This window comes from Phasianus colchicus, chromosome 1, assembly GCF_987193195.1.
Source record: "Phasianus colchicus chromosome 1, bPhaCol1.hap1.1, whole genome shotgun sequence".
Classification (NCBI taxonomy): domain Eukaryota; kingdom Metazoa; phylum Chordata; class Aves; order Galliformes; family Phasianidae; genus Phasianus; species Phasianus colchicus.
Genome location: NC_143436.1, coordinates 196907776 through 196920942, shown reverse-complemented (window position 1 = coordinate 196920942; position 13167 = coordinate 196907776). Strand labels below are relative to the sequence as shown.

Below are 13167 nucleotides of genomic sequence, written 5' to 3'. Positions count from 1 at the left end.
TCAGCTTCAACTCTTCCTTATTTCTGCAGGACAGATTAGTGGAGAGAGTATATATATGCATAGTATATTTAATACAGTTATATCTCTAATAGCTCTGATAGTGGGGAATTGGGAAGATGTTTTAAAGAAAATGAGAGCTATCAAACTGCCTGAACCAACAGCCATAGCAAAGAGAAGTCCAGGAGTTCATTTTGGTTAACTTGGTTGGTTGAGTGCAAAGGAGCTACACAAATCATTTATTTTCCTGAATTACTGAGTCTTTAAGGTGCCCACCTCCTCTCCAGATGATGCTCAAATTGTGCCACGTCCAGGTCTGCCCCAGTGCTTGTCTTTCTTGGAATCCACCCCATGTGAATCAGAGTTAAAAGCTGTTCTGACAAGGATGGAGCTCCTCTGAATCTGAACTCCATGCTGTAGCATTAATTGCACCAAATTCTAGCCTTCTGCCAGGGCCAGAGGTATTATCAGATGTATATAAGAAGTGAGCAGAACAAAACCAAGCCCTTCCACAAACCAAACCAAAACCTTTTCACCTTAAGAGCAATAAAGAATGTGCTATGGTTATCAGACACAGCCATTGTGTATCACAGAACCACAGAATGGTTGGAGTTGGAAGGGACCCCTAAAGGCCATTGGGTCCCACTGCCAGCAATGAACACCCACAGCTCCATCAGGTGCTCACAACCCCATCCCCTGACCTTGGGTGTCTCCAAGACATATAATCCATCATCTGCTACCTATCAATTGGATAAGAGCCTTCAAGCAAAAGTCATATTTTTCCCAAATTTTAATCAAGGAGAGTGCTCTGTGAGAGATCACCAAGAAAAACGCCTTCTATAACATGGAGAGCAAGATCAAAAATAACCCACTGAGCTGTGAATGTGCCAACCTCCGTCCTTCTGTTGAAGCACTACATCTTGAATAAGGCAAAAACCAACAGGAACCAGGTTTCTTCAAGATGTCTCCATTGGATGCACATTTTTACTGTATCCCTTTGCTTCAAAATGTGCCCAACTCCACACCCTCAGTGCTTTTGAGACAAAGCTGTAAGTTCTACATACTGCACAGCTCCTGGGTTCCTCTCAGCTGCTGGCTTTCAAAGGGTTCTGCATGTCTGAAGAAGAGGGCAAAGAGATGAATACATCCGTGCACAGCAGATAATTGAGAAACTACATTACCAGCTCACATCTTTTCTATTTCAACTGATTTTGCCCAAAGAGGTGTTGGTGCCCCATCCCTGCAGACACTGAGGTCAGGGGATGGGGCTCTGAGCACTGATGGAGCTGAAACAGGAGGTTTAGGTTAGATATTAGGAGGAAGTTTTTCAGCCAGAGGGTGGTGGGGCAGTGGAACAGGTTGCCCAAGGAGGTTGTGGATGCCCCATCCCTGCAGGCATTCAAGGCCAGGCTGGATGTGGCTCTGGGCAGCCTATTCCAGCACCTCACCGCTCTCGTGGTAAAGAATTTAAGTGACTGAAAGACACTGGTGACTGGAAAGGTGACATTTTAATTACAACACAGTCTGGCACCACAAAACCAAGGAACGACATCATTTTCCCTCTTAGCTTTCTACCAAACACTGTGAAACATATCTCATAGAAAAACATTCACCATCTCTTCCTCTTTCGAGTGCTGCTTGGTGTTTACAACGATTGCATCCATCACTCTGCATTTGCTCTCGTTAGATGTGAGGACTGTGAGCTATTTTTTCCCTTCTTTGCTGCCTTTCTGACTCACCTTCCTGGCAGGGTGCTTCCTGCCCACTGTGCCTCCCAGCTGCGCTCCATCCCTCCCTCCACTTTTGGAAAAGACCACTGCTTCCTACTGAATGCTGCTGGCCTTACTGCTGATCTCATTCCTCAATTGTTTTATATAAACCTTTGCTTCTTGGTACTGCCTGTCTATTCCCAGCTATACTGAGAAGGGTCCAGAGGAGCCACAAAGATGATCAGAGGGCTGCAGCACCTCCCCTACAAAGACAGGCTGAGGGAGCTGGGCTTGTTCAGCATGGAGAAGAGAAGGCTGCAGGGTGAATCATTGCAGCCTTCTATCACCTAAAGGGAGCCTACAGACAGGAGGGGAGTCAGCTCTTGGAAAGGGGAGATAACAGCAGGACAAGGGAAATGGTTTGAAGTTGAGGGAGGGAAGATTGAGGTTGGATGTCAGGGGGAAGTTCTTTAGAGAGAGAGTGGTGAGGTGCCGGAACAGCTGCCCAGAGAGGCTGTGGATGCCCCGTCCATCCCTGCAGGTGTTCAAGGCCAGGTTGGATGGGGCCCTGGGCAGCCTGGGCTGCTCTGAAATGTGGAGGTTGGTGGCCCTGCCTGTGGTGGGGGGTTGGAGCTTCATGATCCTTGAGGTCCCTTCCAACCCAAGCCATTCTATGGTTCTATATTCTGAGACATTCTGTGGCTGAGGCTAAGGGAATCTGCAAGTTTGTCCCAGTCTCTCTCAGCTCATCCCCTCTGAAAGCCAACTTTCTGCTGGGCAGAAAGCCTCAAACACTCTCAGGTCTCTTCTTTGCTGTCTTTGCACAGACAGGGGCTGGCTGTCACTCCCTCCTCGTGCTCCCTGCAGTGTTCATCCAGCACCACGGCCTGATTCCTACCACCCATCTCCTCCTTAGCCTTCATTACAGCAGCACTTACTTCCAACATTCAGGCTTCCAATGATGTAACAAATAAAAATACTAGTGTCCATGTTTGCTCTCTGCCACCCAGCCCAAGGGATCGTGCTATCTTTTTGCTCAAGCACATTTCCACCGATTAATTAGGTTCTGTTAATGATGCCTATTCAGGATTTGCAAGCACTTCAGCTCTGGAACTGATCAATGCTATTTTTGTGCAAGAACCTTCTCCTCTGCAACTTCTCACCCCGATTTTGTTTCTGCTGCTGTTTTTATCTTTCATTCCCATGCTCTCTGTGTACTTAATCATTAATCACACACACACCAAATCACTCTGGAGCACAGACCGTTGGAAATACATTACTCAGAATGAAAGACAATTGCATTTGAGAACACTTTCTGCTCAGAGAAGTGGGTTTGTTTTAGCAAAGAGGTGAACATTCAGCCTATCAGTATATGGAATATTTTCACTCTGCATTTTCTAACCTCTTGAGCTGGAAATCACATTCCTAATTACACCAGGTACTCTGATTATCTACTAGAAGCACTTAACTGAAATAACTGCATTTGCTCTATAGTTTTAATTATGCAACACGCTCAGCTGTAAATGAATAGATCATTTCCTCTTGTTTGCAGTAGATCCTGTGGCCATGCAGACCACAGCCAAACTCTGGCAGTCAAACACAAAGCCAAGAGCCTGCTAAGGCCCCCAGAAGGCCTCACAACCCACTGCAGCCTTTTCATGAGTGCCTCAGAGTGGAGGCACGAGATGATACAAAGAGCCCTTGCAGTACTTTCCCATTGACACTACAGATATGTATATCCAAAATGACAGGTTGCCCAAGGAGGCTGTGGATGCCCCATCCCTGCAGGCATTCAAGGCCAGGCTGGATGTGGCTCTGGGCAGCCTGTTCTGCTGGTTGGCGACCTGCACACAGCAGGGGGTTGGAACTGGATGAGCACTGTGCTCCTTTGCAACCCAGGCCATTCTTTGAAACAGTTTCTGTGTTCTCACAGAAGTCACGTTGGCACATGGTAACTCCTTCTAGAAACATAGAAGCACAAGTATGGAGAGATGATCACGGTTTTCTGCTGCCAGTCCCTTCAAGTAGAAGGGAAATTGAGGTGGCTTTTGGTCTACTTAAGACACAGGCTCCAAACAGAGACATTTCCACAACAGCAGGAAACACAGCAAATCCCACCACTCTCCATCAGGAGGTTCTTTTCAATGTAATTCTTTTTACCTCCTATCTTTCAGTAAGTTCATTCAGTGATTTGAGAGGTAAGAAACCACAGAAAACCTACCTGGCAGGTAGGTTAAAATCCCCTGATTTTGGATGCTTACATTTCCACACCTAGAATCAAACAGCAGTAGCACAAACCATTCCATGGTAAGAAATGAAGGTGCCCAATGATTCCTTTCTTTACCTCAGCCTTGCGAATGCTCTCTCTGGCTTCATCTATTTTCTGCTCCAGTTCCACTCGGGTTTGTTCAGACATCACAGGCCCGTGGCATTCCAGCTCTTCAAGTGTCTGCCAGAAATAGGAAAGTGCACCGAAGGTGGGGGAAATGTTACATGACAAATACAGCAATTCACAGCAATGGTTGGCTGACAAGGCCAAGGGACAGCAATCCATCCCAGGCAACAAAATGATGAACACAACACCACCGAAAAGCACAGCATTTCAAATGGAAGTTTACTTCATCACCTTAGAGAAAAGAAGATTGCGTGGTAAGAACCCGCTCATCTGCTGGTATTTACGTATCTAAGACAGACACGTTGGTCCGTGCTTATGTCAGGTTTAAAAGAGCATCTGAAATGGGAAGTGAAAAGTCACTAGCACCATGACAGCCCTCAGGCAGTGGGAGCCAAAGAAGGCTTGCTGTGTTTGCAGGAGCTGTGTGTGTGCAGGAGAATCACAGAATGCATGCTGGAGCTTCCTGCCTACATGGACATACACGTAGACTGCACTGGTCCAAAAGGAAAATAACAAAAGCATGTGATTTCACAGATAGCCAACCATTATCTGCAGATATTTGGGTCATTTCGTAGCTGTTGATACATTTTGTGTTACAGCCCCTGGAGAGTAAGCAGGAGTAACACGAGCAATGACCAGAACCCAGGATACCCCTACTTCCACCACAGGGAATTCTTCTATCGTGTTTTAATTATGGATTCAACATCCCCTCTCTTAATACCTTCTGTCTGATGCTACAACTTCTGCTTTTTGCAATACAGTGAGCCAGGTTCAGCAGAAGGCAAACAAGATGGTGGAGCTGTTCTGGTCCCATTTCTTGCTTGGTGCGTTCTGCTGGGAAGTCTGAGGAACAGCTCAAATCTCTGAAGCAGAACCAGAAGCTGTGCCCCCACTTCCAGGGCAAAAGCTCACTGAATATCATTGAATGGTTGGAGTTGGAAGGGGCCCTGTCTGGTCCCACTCCTCACAATGCACAGAGCCACCAACAGCTCCATCACTGCTCACAGCCACATCCCCTGAGCTCGGGTGTCTGCAGGGATGGGGCACCACCACCTCTCTGAGTAACCTGTGCCTCACTGCCCTTATTGTGCATTACACAATATTATGGATATCACAGTATAGCCTCATCCTCTCTAACAGAATTTAATGTAGTCTTTGCAAGCTAGCCTTGACCACAGCGTGTCAAATGCTGTCAAACCTCTTTAGGAAGATGTTAGCTGTTTCCCTGCTCCTGGGTTGTGACAGAGGCAGGATGCTTTGATCTCAATCTTCAGTTTTTCAGCCAAAAGGTGGTGAGGCAGTGGAACAGGTTGCCCAAGGAGGCTGTGGATGCCCCATCCCTGCATGTATTCAAAGCCAGGCTGGATGTGGCTCTGGGCAGCCTGGGCTGCTGGTTGGTGACCCTGCACACAGCAGGGGGTTGGAACTGGATGAGCATCCTTTCAACCCAGGCCATTCTATCATTCTATGATTCTCAGACAGGAGCACGAGAGCCACAGATATTTCAGAAGCTCTCTGAACCACAGAAGGGTGCATTTCTCCAAACTTTATTCTCACTCCCAGGCAGTCCCACCTGCATCCCAAAACCATCTCGGCTCCACACAAGGGCAGGCGAAATGCATCCCTCAGTTATCTGCAGCAAAAAAGATGCTGTAACTTCAGATTTATATGGGAGTAACAAAACACACTGACAAACCATAAAATCTGAGCAGCTGTAAAGCTGGTAGCACCGAGACAAGATAAGATGAAAAAGGCAGATTGCCTGGAGAGACATCCCATAAAAATAACTCCTTGGTGCTGGCAGCAGCTCTTCTTTCATACAGCAGGGAGCTGCAAGAAGTGCAGTCTGCAGAGCAGTGGTTACCCAACGTACCCTCTGGCTGTGGATGATGTTTTTGTGCTCGCGGGCCACGCGGGTTGCCCATTTCCGAGCCTCCTTGTTGAGGCTGTGCTCTTCGGTCGTTCCAGTTTCTGATTCCAGTTGTCGACTCTGGAAGAGAAGACAGTAAGAGAATGAGTCATGAGAAAGCCCTGGGGTTAGGTGATAACTTGATCTTACATTATGAGGGCCATATAAGATAGGATGTAGGCCAGGATCTTGTTTCATACAAAACCAACTCTTCTCCTTACGAACTTTGTCATGGCAGCATGTTGAGGAAAGCCAACTGCAAAAGCAAAGCTCTAAAGAATTCACACCTCGCTGACTTGGGAAGATCAGTTTCACTGTGGCACTGAGCACCACAGTCCTACTGCAAAGATAGTTCTGGTGAATAAAAGTGAAATGCTATTTTGGCAATAGACTATTATCACAGAGATGAGGAATGAGCCTGTCTGGGAAGCCAACTCATTGATAGAGTAAATACACACCATAGGAAGCAAAGATGAGAAGTTAAGTGGGATACAACAGCAAAGCCACTTTCACTGTCCAGACAACAAATGTCTGCAGAATAGCAACTTACATTTCAAACCACAATTTCTGACAATGGTTCATATTAAGTCTGCTCCATTTCTTCCTCTCTAGAACTGCCAATGGAAGCAAGATGATGTAGGTCTCTGTTCTCAACAGACTGAGCAGAACCCTGGTGGGAATCTGAAGATGGACCTTCCAGTCCCAGTCCTCCAAAGTTTCCATATATGCAACAACCCTATGTGCACTAACACATCTCAGTCTTCGGATGCCCATCAGACTCAATTCTTCCATTCAAGTCAGTTTCCTGATGTTCCTTCTGTATTTGTGGCTGTGCTGTACACACCTACTGTACCTGTACTGCATGAGGATAACCGAGCAATGGATCTTTTCCTAGCCAGGCTCACTTCCCATCGGTGAGATTCTTACACCATCCATTTCACCACGCATTGTGTTCAAGAGACGTTTAGATTCAGATGTAGCACTGACATGGTTTAGTGGGAAATACTGGTGGTAGGTGGATGGTGGATAATAGGTGGATAGTGATAGGACAAAGGAAATGGCTTTAAAGTGAGCCAGGGGAGGTTTAGGTTGGATATGAGGAGGTTTTTGAGCCAGAGGGTGGTGAGGCACTGGAACAGGTTGCCCAAGGAGGCTGTGGATGCCCCATCCCTGCAGGCATTCAAGGCCAGGCTGGATGTGGCTCTGGGCAGCCTGGGCTGCTGGTTGGTGACCCTGCACACAGCAGGGGGTTGGAACTGGATGAGCATTGTGCTCCTTTGCAACCCAGGCCATTCTATCATTCTAAGATTCTCTGGAGCCTTAAAGCTCTGTGTTTTTCACACTGAAGTCTAAAACAGTTCACTTCAATGAAGGCATAAAGCAGCAAAGATTTATTGCAAGCAAACCATGAACACGAAACGCAACTGAAATCACAGCCCTTTCTTCTCCAAAGCTGAAAACAAGGGGCCACCCCAGCCAGTGCCCACGTGCAGGCTCAGCCTTACCACCAACCCCTGCAGGGAGGAGGAAGGGATATGCATGACGTTTTTCACACAGCTCAGAGCAGCTTTAAGGAAATCCTGAGTGATTTTGGTGCCCATTTTACTGTGTTACAGTGGAACGCAGCTCCTCTTGGTTTGGGAGGAGCAGAGAGGAGCACTGTGAAGCCCTGTGTATGGAACAAGTTCTCCAATTGGTTTTGATTTCCTCCTTTCTGATTCAATATTCATGTGGGGGATCACAACTAAGCTACAAATCACCATCACACAGACATCTCCTCTGCAAGGCACATGCAGTGCAGCTGATGCCAGATGTGTGAGCACAGGGTCAGTGCAAAGGTTGTGGCTCTGCTTCTTCCCACCTCTGCTTTTGTTTTCGGTGCAGTCTCAAACCCCAAAGCTCTGGTTTCTGTTCCATGTCAGAGATTACAGCTGTTGATAGTGCTGGGCATTTTTCTACCAGGCACATCTGTTGTAGAGTGAAGATGAACACCCACCAATCCTATTTTTACTCTTACTGAAAAGTTCTTTGAGTCTTTTCACTGAAATTAAGTTTTAGTTTAGAGCATAGCAGGTTCTTTTGCTTTGATGCATTTCCATGCTCCTCATTTGTCTCTGCAACCACAGCAGCTGCATTCACATCTAACATCACCACATCATCTGATTTTCCTCCTATAAGAAAGCAAAGAGGATTTCCAAAAAGTAGTGCATTGTTTGGACCTCTCCATATGGGCTTACAGAGATGGGGATAGTCATTATTATTATTATTATTATTAGCCAACAGCTTGTATTTCAGAAGCTTTTGTGCATTAAAATTTGTATCCCAAACATCAAATATTTATGTCAAATTATAAAAAATAAAAAATTATTTATAAAAGGAAGCTGTTTTAAAATATTTAAATGCATTTATTATTAAGCAAGCCTTAAATAAGTCTTAAAATATTTAAACATACTTAATATTAAAAGCTGGAAGGTGTAAATACAGAGGAAAGAAACAAATGGACCTCAGCTTTATAAGGATGTGCAGAGCCCCACCAAACTTTGCATTTGGCAAAGCAGAGCCTTCTGCTGAGTCCTCCTTCCCATTTCCACAGCGTTTTCTGTCTGCTCTCAAACACTTCAGAGGTGGCAGAACTGGCCCAGCCATGGCCAAGCATCCCTTCTTCTACAAGCACAGGAGCACAGCCTGCTCAGAAATTCATGGAATTTGCCTATGGATGGTGAAGGGGTGAAGTTCAGCCTCATTTCCCCCGAGGGATGAGGGGTGAAGCTGCAAGACTTCCTGCCAGACTCACTGAGATGTGGTTTCTCTGCAAACTACACAGAGGAAAATCCATTTCTCACATGGAGAAGGAGCCCTACGAATCATGTTTGGTGAGATTTTGGGGGAATGACAGCAGCAGTGATGTACAGGGGAAGCTACAGGCAGGGGCAGCAGACAGAGGCAGGAAGGAGCCCCACCTGCACAGCTACTTTTGGCTGTTGGTGTTGCTGTTCTCCAGCACAGAGCACGTGATTTTTGCTGTTTGTCCCCTTTTCTCATCGGATAACATGTAGTTCAAGGAAAAGAACCTTTTTCCCAAGCAGGAGATAGAGAAAAGCTGGCTCATTTCCTTTCCATTTTGCCCCATTCTTATGTTATGCTTATCTTGGAAATGTGAGGACAGCACATTTGGATATTGATAGGACAATGGGGAATGGCTTTAAAGTGAGACAGGGGAGGTTTAGGTTGGATATGAGGAGGAAGTTTTTGAGCCAGAGGGTGGTGAGGCAGTGGAACAGGTTGCCCAAGGAGGCTGTGGATGCCCCATCCCTGCAGGCATTCAAAGCCAGGCTGGATGTGGCTCTGGGCAGCCTGGGCTGCTGGTTGGCAAACCTGCACACAGCAGGAAGTTGGAATTAGATGAGCATTGTGCTCCTTTGCAACCCAGCACATTCTGTGATTCTATGATTCTATGCTTTCAACAGATTATACTCTCCTTGTCTATAATACTCACAATTGTCATTTTTTCATTCCAGTAACACTTAAACATCCCAAATGTTGATGCCAGTCACAGTGTGTCATGTTTTCAGTCTGCATCTGTGTGCTCTTGGACCAGGCAGGCATTAAGCATTGGAGTGCAGATCACCCTACATACATCTCCTTCAGTGTTAGTGCTCAGTATGAGAACCATCATGCACATCCCCCAGGAACACAACACCAAAACCTTCTGCAGACCACGGATAAAGAGAGGATGTGGCAAAAGAATGCTTGGGAACTGCTCTGCTGTTATTCCATCATTCAGAGGACTTGCCTCAAATTCAGAAGCCAAATTCTGAGCTAAATCTTTCACTCACTATTAGTTACTACATGAGAAGTGGTTAAAACGTAGCCTGTCATTTTTCAGGCTGGATCCCATTAGTTGAGCTTAATTATTTGGGTCATAATGGAGTTTGTACGATTTTTTTTTTTTTTTTTTTTGGGAGGGGGTGTGTGTGTGAAAACTGGTTACAGTGTGAGCAGCCAGAAGGTCAGAAACTGCAGCACCAGGAAGAGATGCTTCAGCCCAGTTGGGTTTGCTGAGCCAGCAGGAGCTACACCCAAACTACAGAGGCAGCTGCAAACACAGAGAATCTCCTTCATTGCCTCTGCAGAGCTCCTGGTTAAGCAGTGCTGTGTGTATGATGTGAGGCCATGCAAGTGCTCATCAGAGAACCGTGTGATTTTCTGTGCTGAAGACTTGAACGTGAGTGAATTAAAGCTCTCTTTTACGTGGGGATTGCCCTCTGGAAAAGAACAACATGCAATAGTGATGGGCTGCATTGCCTCAGCGTGCACTGACAGCCTGCAGTTGTGCTGCAAGCTGCTTCCCTGCTCACACCAGAGATGTAACCAGTCACACACATCACCATTCCGAGCTGTGAGATTGTAACTCACGGCCCCAAAGGACTGCAATGCCAATTACTAACACAGTGCAGAAGAGAAGCGTGAAGCTCACCTCCACATTCTTTTACTCTACCTTAAGTCTCACTATGGGAAAAGCCTGTTTGTTTTACAGATGGGTGATGCATCCTGTTGCCACCTCGACACGGCTGTGAATTCAGCATCCCCATGGCACATGCAGGGCAGGAGTGACACAAACACCGAGGGCAGATGACAAACACTACCATATACCTCTGCTATAGTCATTCTCATGGCACTGACAGGTGAGGGCTCGATGTCCACCAGCTGAACCGTGTTAAAACTCTGGAGGCAGAGATTGCACAGGGATGGAAACACAGCAGCAAAGGTTAGAGAGGCACAGCAATGGTTAGGGAGGTTCTGCTCACCGCACTGCAAACAACCCGACGTGGTGTGCAAAGGAGGGCTCTCTACAATGGAGCTGGGTGAGCAATCAGAACAACTTTAGAAACAGAAAGATAAGGGAAGCAGTGTTACAGGTGTTAGTATTCTTGGATTAATAACACATCCATTAGGAGAACTGCTCCATTTGATGACCTAAACTGGAGGTGAAGACTTTTTCATCCAAGTCAGTTTAATAAAGAATTAAAGACAAACAAAGCTGAGTAAGGCTCACTCTTTTCTTTAGGCCAGATTTACTTTACATTGCTATTTCTTATGAAAACATCCATAGTGTGGGAGTTATATCAACATGTCCCTTTTTTTTGAAGCGTTGATAGGAAATGTATTTACCTACTCTTAATTTTAACACCATTAACGATTGCTTTGCAAACAACACATGTCCCAGCACAGTATTTTCCAAGGATTTTTGGAAGGCAATGTTTTAATGGCACTCTTTCTAAATTAAGAACTTCTTATATGTAGCCTTCCAATATCTGAAGGGAGCATATAAACAGGAGGAGAACAGCTGCTTGTGAGAGTGGATAGCACAAGGGGGAATGGTTTTAAAGTGAGACAGGGGAGGTTTAGGTTGGATATGAGGAAGAAGTTTTTCAGCCAGAGGGTGGTGAGGCACTGGAACAGGTTGCCCAAGGAGGTTGTGGATGCCCCATCCCTGCAGGCATTCAAGGCCAGGCTGGATGTGGCTCTGGGCAGCCTGGTCTGCTGGTTGGCGACCTGCACACAGCAGGGGGTTGGAACTGGATGAGCACTGTGCTCCTTTGCAACCCAGCCCATTCCATGATTCTATCATTCTCTGATATGTACCTACAGATATTCATGGAGTACTGCAGAGGAACCAGGATGCTGTGTTTTGGGGACCTCACCTGAGCTAGCAACATTCAGTGAGGATTTGGGTGCAAGTAGAGAAACAGAGGACTGCTATCATCCTGCAGGAAGCTTGCTAAAAAGATCTGGCTTTTCTATGGCCAATGTGGAGCCTGTGTGGTGCTCCATTACCAACCACAAGCAAAGCTGCTGCAATTGGGCCACAGTGTGAGCTTCAGACTGATAGACCAGTGATCACTGTGAGCTTCAGACTGGCACACCAGTGAGCACTGCTCTCTCCCCTGTCTGTAACATTCTTAAAAATAGAGCAAGGGCAAATAAAGCAAAGGAATTCAGGGTGTCCTTACAGTGTCGCTGTCGCTCGGTTGGAACTGGAAGGGCTGTGGTTTGTGAAACACAGAGTTCTCCTGTAAAAACTGCTGTAGATTGTAGTCTCGCACCACCTGGAACATAAGAAATGACATTTAGAGAGGCTGCTTCCCAAGTTGAAGTAAAACAGATGTTTCCAGCACAGACCACATTTGCAGCAGAACCTCAAATGCAACAAAAGGAAAGGTAGATAACAGCAGAACAAGGGGAAATGGTTTGAAGTTGAGGGAGGGAAGATTGAGGTTGGATGTCAGGGGGAAGTTCTTTGGTCTGAGAATGGTGAGGTGCTGGAACAGCTGCCCAGAGAGGCTGTGGATGCCACATCCATCCCTGGAGGTGTTCAAGGCCAGGTTGGATGGGGCCCTGGGCAGCCTGGGCTGCTCTGAAATGTGGAGGTTGGTGGCCCTGCCTGTGGTGGGGATTGGAGCTTCATGATCCTTGAGGTCCCTTCCAACCTGGGACATTCTGTGATTCTATGATTCTGTGTGAAATGCATAGGCTGGTTCTGAGCCACAGAAGTGACCCACAGGACACACACTGGAAGAAAGCAACCTAACTGATACCTGCTGATAATCAAGGACAAACAGCCCAAAGGCAAAATGGGAAACAAGCCCTACAGACAGCCCAGCCCTTCCCCTCCATAAACACCACCCTCTCCTCTTGAACACTGTTCTTTGTACAGTTTCTTATACTGAAATGTATTTTCTTTACACAAATCAGTGCTTGCAGGAGCTGAAATGACCATCTGGGAGAATGGATAGAAAATCAGTTACAAAACTCATTCCTTTCTGTTTCATCCCCAGGAATCAGCAGCACTGTGGTCAGCAATGCTGAACTCTGCTGTGTGTGAGCAGGGAAACACCACCTGTGCTCAGTGTGCACTGCAATGGTGATGGCTGCGTTTCCAGAAGGCTGCACAGCAAAAAATCCATCTTAAGCTCCAGAGAGAAATGTAAATAGTCCTCCAGGGCTGGAATTGCAGGGATTTAAAACAGTAAAGTGCATAATTACTGCTCCAATTGGAAGAGTTTAGAATAAACACAGTGAAAGATGTAGCATCAGCCCTCCTACAGTGAGGGTGTAGATCAGAAAACTCCACGCTGTGGATACTGAGGGCAGAA

At 46.4% G+C, this 13167-nt stretch overlaps 1 protein-coding gene across 2 annotated transcripts in view; it reads right to left on the bottom strand.

Moving 5' to 3' along the window:
• The window catches only part of FCHSD2 (FCH and double SH3 domains 2), a 126762-nt gene that overhangs the window by 19048 nt on the left and 94547 nt on the right, over positions 1–13167 (bottom strand). Inside the window, exons 10-13 of one of the 2 annotated variants that reach the window (XM_031606098.2) lie at positions 12025–12120; positions 10664–10735; positions 5975–6091; positions 4051–4155 (exon numbers count right to left, since the gene is read on the bottom strand). In XM_031606098.2, coding sequence (XP_031461958.1) covers positions 4051–4155; positions 5975–6091; positions 10664–10735; positions 12025–12120 — 390 coding nt within the window. The remainder of the gene's footprint in view (positions 1–4050; positions 4156–5974; positions 6092–10663; positions 10736–12024; positions 12121–13167) is intronic. The other variant, XM_031606100.2, reaches the window with a different exon arrangement.